General features: G+C 34.0%; 1 protein-coding gene across 5 annotated transcripts in view; it reads right to left on the bottom strand.

The window, feature by feature from the left end:
* Window positions 1–15000, bottom strand: part of LOC115214137 (putative uncharacterized protein DDB_G0277255) — a 222536-nt gene that overhangs the window by 1771 nt on the left and 205765 nt on the right. For all 5 annotated transcript variants that reach the window (XM_029783199.2, XM_036504728.1, XM_036504726.1 and 2 more), the window contains exon 3: window positions 1–937. This exon is cut by the window's left edge and continues 1771 nt beyond it. In XM_029783199.2, the coding sequence (XP_029639059.1) occupies window positions 316–937 (622 nt within the window). In that variant the 3' untranslated portion in view covers window positions 1–315. The remainder of the gene's footprint in view (window positions 938–15000) is intronic.

The raw sequence follows: 15000 nt of genomic DNA, 5'->3' as shown, positions 1-15000 counted from the left end.
CTTCGTGTATTTGCATATGTTCTTCATTTTCTTGATTATTTATGAATTTATGTATATTGTGTTTCTGCGAAACCTATATCGGTATAGAATAAGCCAGGAATAAACAAGTAGTTTGGTTACCAAACACGCCTTGTTTTGGTTTTATTTACTCCCGATGATTAAACAACAGTTTTTTCATAGAAAAAAAATTACAAACATATTCGAATCTAAAATGGCAATAAACATGAAGTATTGTTTTCTTTTCTCTCCTTTATGACATGGTAAATACACAAACACAGACAATATCATAGTACAGAAATATCGCTTTACATAAAATCATGGCCAACGAAAATTCCTATTAACCATTTGGTAGAACTTTGTATTAAACGGCCTATAAAAATCTCTCAGTCGCTTTAATATTGTCGGATCTACAGTTGGATGAGGCCTTCCTTTCGTCTTACCCAAACAATGTGGATGACCGCTTCCCTCAGCCTTTTTTACACAAGGGAAACCTTTTGTCTCGTTAAAGTAAAAATGTTTCTCAGAAATGATCCTTTTTAATCCAAGAAAATCTTGCACTAAGCTAAGTTCTTGCGCAGGATCAGATATCAATTGTTCACCACTTACAAAATGCATCTGAGATAGAGGAAAGTAATGAAGCCATCGCTCCAAGAATTTTGCGTAGACCCCGATCCGAATTATATTTCGACTTGTGTCGACAATTCTAGTTGAGGTATTAAGGAATGCCAGTTCTTCGAAGCGTTTCATCTGATTCATACGTTTTGAAGCAAGTTGCGTGTAATCAGAAATGGCTCTTGTGACTGGATCGCGAACGATTACAAGAATTTTCATCTCTTTGGACATGTTGAAGATCCTTTTTGGAACCTCTTTTGTTATAAAATAACTCGGCGTCTTTTCAATTGTCATCTGCCCATCTATAGTTGCCGGCATTTTCTTTCTGAAACAAAAGAAAGAAAAACATAATTAATAATTCATTATGATTGAATGTATTAATAACTTATATAAGAAAACTAGTATCAATATCCTAGATTGCTAATGATTATGATTGATCATATAAAAGATATATCCTATACTTCTTCGCATTTGCTTCAAAGTTGCTTTGAAGTTATTTTAAGTTTCTCTTAGCCTTTGTATACTGATGAAAGAAAGAAATATTCAATGAATATCTAAAACTGTTGTATATCTAAGAGATGAGAAATTATGTACGTTATTTACAACATTTACCTTATTTACATTTGACGGATATTTGTTCTCATCTTGTTTGTTGTTAACGCAATGTTTCGGCTGATATACCCTCCAGCCTTCATCAGGTGTCTTGGGGAAATTTCGAACCTAGATAGTGCTTTTTCGATATTATTATTATTATTAGTAGTAGTAGTAGTAGTAGTAGTAGTAGTAGTAGTAGTAGTAGTAGTAGTAGTAGTAGTAGAGTAGTAGTAGTAGTGATGGTTGTAGTAGTAGCAGCAGTAGTAGTAGTAGTAGTAGTAGTAGCAGCAGTAGTAGTAGTAGTAGTAGTAGTAGCAGCAGCAGTAGCAGCAACAGTAGTAGTAGTAGTAGTAGTAGCAGCAGCAGCAGTACTACTACTAGTAGTAGTAGTAGAACAATAACATCGAAAAAATACCTTAGGAATGAGAACCCGGTTTCAAAATATATATGATGAAGGCTGGAGGGTATAACAACAAACAAGATGAGGTCAAATATCCATCAAATATAAATGATGTAAATAATGTAAGCTAAAACTGTTCCGCATCAACAATATGTTCAGGAGTTGGCCAAAAGATGCTTAATTCCGAACATACAATTCCCGTTAATGCTGCCACACGTTTTTCATAAGACAGTTCTCCATTTGCCTTGGCTCACTCCAGTGCCTATACTACAGAACTGTGGTGTATTTCTAATTCTGCAAGATAGATGCTAACTCTTTTACACACTTATAGAAATGTTAATTACATTAATAGCGTATACGCAACCTCTGTTAATCCGGTATTTTAGCTAAAGTATAAATGGAATCATTCTGAAATTGTACAATAGCTGAAATATTACTATACGTATTAGATTCTGTCCTGAATATTCAGGCAGATGAGAGGTGGAAACAATCAAAAGTCTATTGAATAAGAGTTTAAAATATATTTATCGCTATCAGTCTTCGTGTGTTACTTCACGTAGATAAATTATCACAACAATGTACATTGCAGAATTCAACGTCAGGGATCCTTTGACAAAATTTGATAGTGTTTAGAGCAGACAAATATTGCTAGAAGAAAGGAATCGGCTGGATTGATCACCGGAACTATCAAATCGACTAAGTTCAACCAACATGCATTTCGTGAATGACAGGTGTCCGCTCCCTGCATGCCAACCAAGCCATCAAGTCATTGGTGTCGCAAATAAACAATAGTCTCTTTAAAATACATAAATATTAACAGCGAAAGCAGTATTACTATCGAATAGCAATCTGTATAATATGCTTAACGTGGATGTATTATTAGAACATATTATAGTGAGATGTTCGCTGATGATACTACCGCAGTAGATAATACTTATGTGTGAATGCTTTGAGGGAAATAACCAACCAGGAATAGTATATTCGCTTCAAAGTTCAAATAATCCGGTGTACACGAACTACATAGCAATAGTGTTATATGTTGAATAAACTTCGTTTTAATGTCGACGTGATCAAAACTACATTAATGAAATGCTAAAGATACACCTAAAAGGTGCATCCGTGGGATGTATGTAAATAAGCAAATTCCACTTTAATTATTGTAGCTAGAACAATGTCGATGAAAGTAGGGAAAGGCATTTCTCACATCTGTTGTTATTTGATTTTTTCATTAATAATATTGAAAACAACAAAACTTAATATTCAAGCATCAAAGAAATTAGGTAAAACATGCACAAAAGTGTTCAAATTATAAAAGCAAATACTCTTTGGGAATGTTCTCAATATATTTAAAAACACTGGTATAGTTACTTTGTGCTACGTGCCTATGAATATCCTTCAAGTTAATTTATAGATGTTTTACAAACGACTTTGTATCAATCCCATTATAATAATTACGCATTACATGATGACTACGTCCTTTATCTGCTATATTGTTTTTAATTCCACATCTAATTGGGTGTGATATTTATGATTTTCAGTTGGTTTTCTTATAATGGTATGAATATTTAGTACTGCTACGTTGGTAATTAATAATCTATAGTTATTTATAAAAAAAGTAAATTTTACAAAGAGTATTTGGGTTCTGCTTTATAACCTTCTTCCGATTCATATTATGTCGCTGGTGCAACGAAAAGAATGCATGGACAATTTCATAGGGATGTTGAAGATAAGACAGACAGAGACAAAAGATGGCTATGGATGACTAAAAGTGATTTAAGACCGGAAAGGGAGGCTCTAATATGTGCTGCCCAAGAGCTAGCAATAAGAACGAACTAAATGAAATGCAGAATAGACAACATATTGAGAAAGTAATAAATGCAGAATCTGCGGACAAAATGGTGAAACCGTATGGCATATTGCCAGTCAATGAACGCCCCTAGCCCAGAAAGAATATAAGAGAGCTCATGACAATATAGCAAGGGTTGTCCATTGGATATTTTTGAAACAATTATAGTCTTGACAGAGCACAATTTGTACGAACGTAAAACCGAAGGCATCATCGACAAGGATAATGCAAAGATCATATGCGATTTTATGATTCTGCGCATCCATGTGGTAGAGAGTAGGAAGCCAGTCATAGTGTTAATTGAGGAAGAAAACAAACGATGCTGGATCATAGACATAGCATGCCCAGCAGACAACATGTTATGCGATAAAGAAGAAAGAAACGTCGATAGCTATGACAGGCTAGCGTGGGTGGTTAAGAAGTTGCGGTCGATAAAAAAGGTGGTAGCAATAGAAATAAATTGTCGGAGCCCTGGAAACTGTGCGTAAAAATTTTGAGAAGTACTTGGGAGAAATAGGGGCTGCAATAAGAGTGGAGCATTTGCAGAAAACAGCACTGCTTGGAACCGCTCGAATACTTCGGAAGGTGCTTGAAAAATAGGGGATGTTACCTTACTTCACTGGTAGTTAACATTTGACACCGTGGTACATCCTCAGAGTTAGTAGGTGTGCAAAGGCAATGATGATGATGATGATGATGATGATTATGATGATGATGCTTATGATGATGATGATGATAATTATTATTATTATCATTCAGTGAGAGAGCAGTGCATGCCAACATGACACTGGGGTATAATATACGATGCCTGGTATACTCATTATGACTACCCGTCCGATAAGCGTACACTATAAAATGGATCACAATCATATGTGCGTGACATGGTTATCTCATATCAAAATAAACAATGCATGACATTGCATGTGGGGCTCAGTTCGAATTTTCGTCAGGACGAATAGCCCATCTCAATCAAAAGTCCCCTGAATAAGGTTTACTTTAAGAATGATGAACAAACCACCCATGTTACCAGAGATGAATTATTCAAATGGAATAGAATTCCTCTCAGTACATGGGTATGATGCTTCCCCAGTATTTCTGCTCGTGATCAGAAATGAACATATCGTCAGCTATTATGGGACATGCTAAACTGGGTATGGTCAAACAACAGACAAGCAAATCTGTGGTATTGACCTGTATATTTGCTGTAGCCCATATTTTATACGAAGACAAAACAATGTACGTGAGAATTCTTACAGTGAGTTAAGGTCAAAATCATGGGAACCACTGCCTGGTACTGCATCAGGGCATATTATCATCATCATCACCATCATTATTATTATTATTATTATTATTATTATTATTATTATTATTATTATTATTATTATTATTATATCATCATCATCCTCATCATCATCATTATTATATATGCACGCACACATATACGTACACACGCACACACTTACATATATGGCTGGAGAGTATCTCACCTATATACAATGCCAAAACGATAAAGGTCGCTGACCTATGTGATTGTCCCTCTTCTAAATCTGGCAATACAATACTCCTGCTATTACGAATAATAATACTGCTACTTCTACTCCCTCAATTGCTAACACTACATTGAAATTGCCTTCAACTATTCCACTTAAACATTCCAATATTCCTCCACTTTTCCCATGCAGTAGCCATTCTTCAAGTTCTGTGCTTGTTATTTCAGTAATCACACTGACGAAAAGTCTTTCAATTTACCTCAATTGATCAATAGACCAATTGAGCAAACTTATCTATAATGACTACTGGAAACAGCTATAAGCAAAATTTGGTCTAATAAAGGAATTATAAGTAATGACCATTATTTTTAACTTGTGTCTTATATATCACACTGTAAATATCAGTTTATCTGAAGCCTATCTATTGATTTGCATACATAACTTGGCACCTTGCTCAAAAGATTATTTTGGATTTCTTTACATAGCTAGGTAATATTGTTAGCCTGGTGTGCAATCAGGGAGCTTATAAAAGATTCTGCCCCGATTGATAAGCCCTCACTATCTGTTCTATAAATGCATGCACACAAACACATTATATATGTATGGATGTATAAGTGTGTATATGCATGTACGTATGTGCTTGTATATATGCAAGTCTGTGTGCTTTGTATTTGCGTTCGTCTCTGGTAGTGGTTTATTTTCTTTCCTGTTTAATTCGTGATTTACAAAATAGATCGTTATTGTACCAGAATTAAAATAAATTACTGGGTCAATTTGTTTGGCTAAACTCTTTCAGGTGCTTCCCAGCGCGGTTGCTGACCAATAATTTAATCGAGTAATGAAGAGAAAGCAAGGTAGAAAAGACACTCCACTGCAATTGAGCAAAAATTAATTAGTAATGGTGTTCACCCTCCCTGCATTAAAGGTTAAACATTACAAAATTCGTATTGGAACATAACCATGTATTGATCAAGAGGTATAAACAGTATGTAAAATAGCATTTCTAAAACTCAACACCCCTTGAAATTAATTAACCTGATGCATGACGCAAATAATGTTAATCTAAATAAAGAACCGTATAAGCTTCTAAAGTCGTATTAACTTAATGCAACTATATAACCTCCTTAAAAGTTTTCCATTACACGTGACCTCAATATGGGAGCACGACCCTAACAGTTCAACAGACCATAATGCTGTTATGAAAGGAATACCATATTTCCACCTTATATTATACATTCTCGGGAACAAAGTGTTAATATTAATATCACCGAATAAACAAATAGGCTCTGCACCAACCACAATACTTTTACTTAAAAATAAGTTATTTATTTTTTCCAAAGAACTCACTTAGGAAGAGGAAAGAGGAAAGAAATGTTTGGAAAGTGAATACATATAAAAAACAAAGCGTATAAAGATCTTTAAAAGTCGTAAATGACATCACCGAAACACCATATGAAAAATATGCATAACAATACCACCAACACCTCAGTTTTCAAAAAAAGACACGCAAGCAAGATCACCTAAAATAGAGACTCTCCTTAAACTGCTAAGCTTCTGTTCTAAATAGTATCAAAGTATTCTAGGTAAAAGGAACAAGTAGTTTAATGCCAACTTAAATGTGTCTTAAATCAGTTCTGAAATCAATATACGATCATAAGCAAACCAAACATGTTTTATTTGTATTACATCGGCATGCTTTGGAAATTAGAAAAAATAAAGGTTTTGCACTTGAAAATAGGTGAGTATCAGTTCATACATTAGTATTAAAAAAAGTCCAACATATTGGTTGAAATGTGCATTAAGAACGTAATGTACGGAGGGAAATATATTTTATCATACAATGAAAGATTTATAAACGTAGTATAATGTTGCATAGAGATGAATCCATCTTAAATCCTAATAATATGATGCAAAAATATTCATCAGAAAAGAATAGACTCTTAACTGCTATAATTATTCAGGGACACATGATGGCACCAAAGATGTCTCCCTTTGAAATTTAAATAATGAATGTACAAAGATCCATATGTTGTAAAACCTGTTAATGACCAACAGATATATAACAGTAATGGAAAAAAACTGACTGAATATGGCACGCATTGACTAACAGAAGTGCTTTGGGAGTATTCTTCCTTCACTAGTTTAGGAAACATTAACTATGATTAAGGTAGCTGTATTAATAAACACGCACATCGAACACAACCCGCACAAATGGCAAATGATGTTGCAGCTAGAGATGAAGTAAACAATTACGAAAAGCTAAAACATTTTCTATTAGCCCGGGAATAATTTACGGAGTGCGGGTTTTTCCCTCTCTCTCACTCTGTTTTTCTTAATAGATCTCTTAGCTGTTTCTTTACTATTACTATCACATTAAACGAAAATGTTATTCTAAACAGGAATCTGATGCAAATGATATGAGGAGGAAACCACAAACTCTCCACTAATGACTTCAAATTGTGCATTATATATGCTAAACAAGAGGAAAATCAACAACGTGCACGAGAGGTACGCTCGAGGAAGTTATCTGAGATTAATTTCAAAGAATTTTGTCACGGTAACATTTAAGTAAAATAAATTATATTCAATCATCTTCAGCATTAAAACAATTGAGCTTAGAGGCAACATACAGAGCTCAGATTAAAGAAAATACTTCGTTTTTAATGACGTATGCAAACAGCGTACAAAACAGCTATAAAAGAGTTTACCAACAAATTTATAGATTTATTAAATGAATAATCAACACAAGTTTTGATGACGGCCTCAGATCAAAGACACAAATTTTAATGAAGGAGGTTTTAGATTATATATTAGATATGAAGAGGTTTTAAAGAATGACGATATTGATTATGGCTACCCGAGTTTATATATAAACATTTCAATCACAATAAGGTTATGTCTTACATATATTGAACAACATATCCAGATACATAATCCAGTATTTATACCACTAATTGCTTCACCGAATGGCAATTAATTGTAAATATATACAATGAGAATGACTAATATAATCAATTTACTATGTTTCATTCTAGATTCCCAGGTGGAGAAATTAGATTAATTAGGATAAATATTGGATGAGTCAATTCGAAAATAAAATATTATATATGAAAGAAATCTTGAATACACCCAAGTATAACACTCTGGGGAATTAGATAAGCAAAATGTTGGTGTTTGAAGTGGAACTAAATTATGACCTTACTTGCTTCGTTATCATTAAAGGAAATAAAAAGCAATATGTAACGAAACGTCCAGAATATACATAAATGTACCGAGAGTATTGCAATACTATGCTGTGTGTGAGTTTTAGGTAGAATACATTCAAATAACAGATAGCATTTTTTTTTAATACCAGACGCATGAACCAGTTTCAGATTACATATGATTTACTAAAATTGAATTAGAAAATAACCTATATGGGTTTAAGTGTGGTATTGTGTAATGGTTATACCGGGTAATATAATCCCTGCCAAAAACGCTTTCCACTTGGATTTGCGTCCACTTCCGTATTTTTCTTTAAGGATTTAGCATCTAAAGATTCAAAAATATTGGCTTCAATTTTGGCTCAGGGCCAGCAATTTTGTAGTAGGGTGCAAGTCGATTACATGGAACCCCGTGTTCAGCTGGATGTACTTTATCGACCTAGAAGGATAAAAGGCAAAGATGTCCCCGACAATATTTCATATAATAAAGTAAGTCACTGGTAAAAATTTTCCTTATGAGCTAACAATTCTACAAGCTCTCAACGAATAACAACAGAGCAATAAAAATCGTCAGCAATTGAGAGATATTCGCTATTTTTTCCGGGTTTCACAGGCGTAGGTGGTTGTTGGTATAACAATGGAAGCAATTAGCTGCATGTATATCTTATTGATGGTTCTCAACCTACATATTAGACGAAAACGTTGGAATACTGGCGTTCTCTTACTTATCTTTGTCTTCACTGCATTTGTATAGTAGTTGAACATTTTTTTTTTCTTTTTCATTTTCAGCTGTTGCTTAACAACATAATTTGAAAGTACACTGGTGTTGGTTTTATATATTATTTATGTTTTTGAAGTTACATTTTTTTCGTCCTTTATGATGACAAAACAAATAGTCAACATGTTGCAAACCATTGCTTTATATGTAGCATTAAACCGTTTTGTTGACTAACTGGCTAGGCTTTTTTCCGAATGGCCGTCAGCACGTTTATGTTGTTCAAATACAGCATTTACCTGAATTTTTGTTATAACATTCTGTGAATTTTAAGCAAACTACAGACTTAAATAATTGATGGGAGAACAGGTAAAATGTATTCTACATCGAAGGCATTTTCACTCGGCAAATTATGTTCCTGACAACATCGCTATCTTAATTTTCAGCAATAATTTGGTTGTTATGTTCACCTAGAATCTGAAGGGCCATATAATGATCAGCAGTATCTAGGAAATTTACACATGTAGATGCATAAACTAGATTAACGTATAGAAAGATACACATATATACCCACTACATTCATGCACACCGACGCTACACGGAAGCGGACACAAAAGTGATTATATATATATATATATATACATTTGTGTAAATATATGTGTGTGTACGTGCGTTTGTGTATAAATGATTGTATCGCATTTGGAAAAGCATACATGATGCGCTTTCTGTTTATGTGTGTATCTATTGTGTGTGGCTGGGTTCTTACCAGTTCACTTATATATATATATATATATATATATGCATGTGTGTATATATATATATATATATATCTATATATATATATATATATATATATATATATATATGTGTGTGTGTGTGTGTGTGTGTGTGTATTTATATATATATATCGGATTCCATAGTTATTTTCTTTAAAAATCAAATGTATTTCTTTTGCTAACTTTTCTTTTCAAGCACGTTTGCGTTCGTTTGTTCAAAGCAACGAAATGTTGTTTCTTTACGCTCAGGGCTTTATAAATTCATGTTTAAATAGTTTACACAGCCGTTTTAAACACGTGTACGAATACCAACGCACAAGAAAAGCCATTAAAAAGCTATTTAGATTGTAATTTTAGACTACATAACGCCAGGAAAAATAATTTACTGCGCACATATAATATGCGGTCAATGGTTTTTAGAGGCAGATTTTTCTTTGTTCCGTAAAAATATTTATTTTAATAAAAGATATGAAATATCACCGTGTAAATAGTCTGAAATATAAATTTTCTTGTGTATATCATGGTACAGTACGGATTAATGCGATTTTATACTATATAAGATTATGTCATACGTAATTATCGAATAACAATATCTGAATAATTCCATTTGCTACATTGCAATAATTAATATTATTCATAATGATAAAGGCACAAGACCAGAAAGTTAATGGTAAATGGCTACTCGGTACCTTGCTAATACATTGTTATTCACTCTGATAAGATGAAAGTCAAAGATGCCTGCTGCGAGGTGTGAATTCTGGAGATAAATAACCGAAACAAATTACGTCAGAAAGTGACTCGGACCATTGTGCCGAAACAAAGATTATAAACTGTTTTAATACTGTTTTAATATTTTAATTGCAAAATCTACCTGCATCTTCAAGAAAATAATTTGCCAGCCAATTATGAATGTAAGGATCAAGTAATCAATTAGAGGGTACTTAGTTGCATTATTTTCTTAACGATATGACTTTAAGTCACGCCAAACTTCAACGTCCTATCCTGTTTTACCTGATTAATCAAATAATAATCCTACAATCAGAAGATAAACATGTAGTTATAGTCATCTATTTATAGACTAACAACCAACCACGCCTATGAAACCTTAAAACATCACAGAAGATTTCCCACTTGTTGCATGCGTTCCATTGACGTTGTGTACGTTCAATTCTGGCAAATCGTACCGGAAAAGAAAGAAAACAAAAAGGAATGAGAAGAGATAGCAGTGGTACTTTGTAAAATGTGACGACTAGGCGGTGGGTTCGTTGCATTGACTAAGTTGTTCAGTTATTGCAGGAAATGCATGGTGCTGTCGTGAGAGAGTGGACGCCCAAAGGAGCAACGAAATCGAGTGGAAGGCAAAGGATGAGATGGTGCAGGCCGTTTCGGGATGACTTGAGAGCGATGGGTTTCGGTAGGTTAAGGTAGGTTAAAAGGAAAGCATTCCATCGAGATGTTTGGAGAAGGCTTGTTTCTTATTGTACTGAGTGTACTGACGGATCTAACTGCTAAGGGTTAAGAGATAAGAGTATATAATACTATGCATTGTGTAGTTACATCAATTTGTATTTTGATCCGAAGTTTTGCTGAGGTAGTATTTGCTTGGTAAATCGTTGTATCTGCTTGATAAAAAAGTACAAGTACTCCATTATTTCTCCTACACACTGGTGTGGCTTCGTGCATATGAACTTAATGAATAGTTAGTATTCACGAAAATGTGGACTTGGTATTATAGAAGTAGTAGGCTGTCGAAAAATATACTGTTTTTGTTTTTCGGCGCCAATTCTGAATCGCTTTGAGATATGATAAAATCGGTAATAGGCAATTACAAGGTTTTATAAAGTTGCCTTACCATTCAAAATTGAAAACATGTGACTATGTTTGACTTAGTGTTTCTTTTTGTGAACTAGGAAAAAATAATGACTTCCATCCATCGTTACTTTTGTTACGCTAAAATAAAATATGTTGACCTCGCCTCTTTATCGAGTAATCAAATATAAGAAGATAGATAGATAGATAGATACATAGATAGATAGATAGATAGATAGATAGATAGATAGATAGATAGATAGATAGATAGATAGATAGATATATAGATAGATAGATAGATAGATGGATGGATACATGTACCTGCATACGTGTGTGTATATTTGTGTGTATTTGCATATATATATATATATGCACGTTTGTATGTAATACGACAGTAATTAAACTCATGCGTAATTCATTACATAATGCTCTAAACTTTTGCAGGAACACTTAATGTCCCTATCATTAAAGCTCACAAAATTTTCGAAAACCCTTCCATGTAATTCAACAAACTCTTATAGAGGGAATCTCTCTAGGAACCACTTAATTATAGTGAAATAAATGTAAAAACCAATTCAACTTCTGTGACGTGGTTTATGAGCCATCCTCATTTTACACATTTTTTGTGGATTTTGTTTCCCGCTAATTTCATTACAATGTTCTCCTTCATAAATTTTCTGCCCGAAAACGGAAATGATCGTCAATACTAAATGCATATCATGGGAATTATGATATGATACAGAATAAAAAATAAATAAAATAAAATAAACTGTATGTCTTTTAAAGAAATCTAAACTGAATAATGTGGATTACAAATGAATTTACAAGTCACATTTCATTAATATTTATTAATGTAAAATTCAATCAGTAGGAAGAGATGTTTAATTTTAGAAAATAATTTGGACCAGTTGTGAATAGGAAAATATATTTTAATTTCTTCTAATGTTTAAAAATGGACATGGAGGCAGAGTATACATGTGAATGTGTAAGGATCATGATGAGTGTGGAGATAACATTTCATGTTGTTAGAGGACATGGATTAGTTAATGAAATACATATTGCACGTGATGTCCGAGAAGTATAGACACCAACGTACATGTATGAATAGTGGTCAATGTCTGGGGATGACATCTGACCAAAATCGACATTTGAGGATTCATCTGAAAATTTCCGCCATATATGTGTGTATGTGTATGCGTATGCATGGGTATATGTGTGTCTGCGTGTGAGTGCAAGCGTGCTTATATATTATTTTATTCTTTTACTTTTTTCAGTCATTTGACGGACAAAATACAAAACAACAGACATGGTGGGTTCCTTAGCACGGTTACATATTATGTTTGTACTCACAACCAATTGCTGAAGATGCGGCTATGGTGTAGGATAGTTGGGAAATATATCAATTATGGTACCTTAGGGGAAGTAAGTCTTGTAATCGCACAGTTTTATGGAAACTCAATTGGAAATGCTAAAGAATCACTTGGAAAATAATCAAACACATATTATTGGAAGTAAAATGATTGTCACATGCTCTATATGCGTACACATACGCCTCCATATACATATATACATACATATCACGTGATCACGTGACCGACCAGGCCACGAGATGTTGTTACGCATCGCTGGTCACAATGCGCTTCGCATTGTTTTAGCCTTCAATGACGCCACCCCGCTGGCTAAGCGAGCAGGCCAACAGAAGAAAGAGTGAGAGAAATTTGTGGTGAAATAGTACAGCCGGAGCCTCGTGGATCTTTAGGTGTTTTCGCTCAATAAACACTCACAACGCCTGGTCTGGGAATCGAAACCACGATCCTACGACCGCGATTCCACTGCCCTAACCACTGGGTCATTGCGCCTCCACACACACACATACACAGACACACACATACACACATATATATATATATGTATGTGTGTGTGAGAAGATAACAGATAGGTGTGTGGTTGTGTGCGTGCGTGTGAGTGTGTGTGTATGTAAAGAAAGTGAAGGTCAGCGATAGAAGTTTTGTGTGCGGGATATTGTTTAAGAAATCAGGTAATTGCACAGTGTTTTAATAGAAAGAGAAAAAGCCGTGATACATTGCGTGAGAAATAGACACAGCCAGTGTGAGAAAAGTATCCATCAGTATAGTGCAGTTGGCGAGGTGCTTTCTACGATTTTCATAGAGAAGATTGTGTGAAAGCAAATGTTATGCAAACCTGAAGCAAAGGAGGTGCGAAGTGGCATATTTCACAGAAAATCGGCTCGCAAAGGACGTAGTTCTACGTTATGCATAATCTATTCATGCACATTAGTGCCAGTATCATACTTCCAGGGATTACATAAGCTTCTATCCATGTCAAAAGTTCCATAACAGAACCACTGCTTCCATCAGCCAAGTGATCCATATGAGATCGAATATATAGATCTGTAGTCTTTTGTTGAGGAATTTCTAGTCTTGAAATCAACCATCAGAAAATACCATCGAATAGTGCTCCGTTGCTATTTACACTATCAACATTATCGATCTATACGTGAGGATTCATGTATTGTATAATCCGTATGCAAGAAATGTAACGTTTCCTACATTGGAAGTACCATCTACACACAAACACAACATGTTCGCATAAAGTTACAACTGCCGACAAATAGATATTGAAAAAAGATAGACAAACGCCACAATCATGAATTTTTAGTTACCATAAATTCCGAATAGTGTAACATCAGGGAACTGATATTCAAGTACGCTTCTCCGAGAAATAAATTGAAGCGATTTTCAGCGAACGAGAGCATCATAATATAGATGAATTAAGGTAACAATACAAATATTCATATGTCACTGCAAACTCGGACATATCTGAGCCAAAGTTATTGTTCCATTACATTTCCGATTTATCTTCCACAAATGTTTTATGAAGCTCGAAATACTGAAATAAAGTGTAGTTCGGTATTTCTTTTGTTTTCGACATTTGCCTTGGATTAACTTCCAAGCAATTTTAAACTGAACATACAAGATTTTAATGCTAGAAAGTTGTTTAAACAAACGATTACAGAAAACAGTTTGAGCACTAAAAGATTATCTTTTTAATGAATTTTAAGCGTATTCGAAATTTACATGGTGATAACTTTTAAATGAATTAGGATAATTTTGGTTGACAGCTTAACGTTAAATTACAATTTTAAGTATAATGAAGCGTTTAATAATACGTGAAACTATAGAATGTTTGAATGTTCTACAGTGTGTGTTTATGATCGAATCGCTCTTCTTAGATAGACAGCATATGTGTTAAGCGGAAAAATAGCCTAGAGTTATCAATAACTATCTTCTCTCAACGGTTTTTTGTAGAACGAATATCGTGCCTTCCGCTACATTCAGGTAGACTCGGGGCTCTTTTGTATCCGTTATTTTTCTGGATGTAGTACGGGGATTATAAATTTGACATTTGTCGGGATGATTAAATTATGCATTTATAAATTTGATTTTGACTTCTAAGTCGTTAAAAATGTTTGGGTTGTGATTTTTCACTCTAAGACTAGATTTAATCAATAGTCATAACTAATTTAGAATATGT

Source organism: Octopus sinensis, linkage group LG7 (assembly GCF_006345805.1).
Source record: "Octopus sinensis linkage group LG7, ASM634580v1, whole genome shotgun sequence".
In the NCBI taxonomy this organism is placed as follows: domain Eukaryota; kingdom Metazoa; phylum Mollusca; class Cephalopoda; order Octopoda; family Octopodidae; genus Octopus; species Octopus sinensis.
The sequence above is the reverse complement of the archived record's forward strand: the minus strand, read 5'-3'. Positions and strand labels throughout refer to the sequence as shown.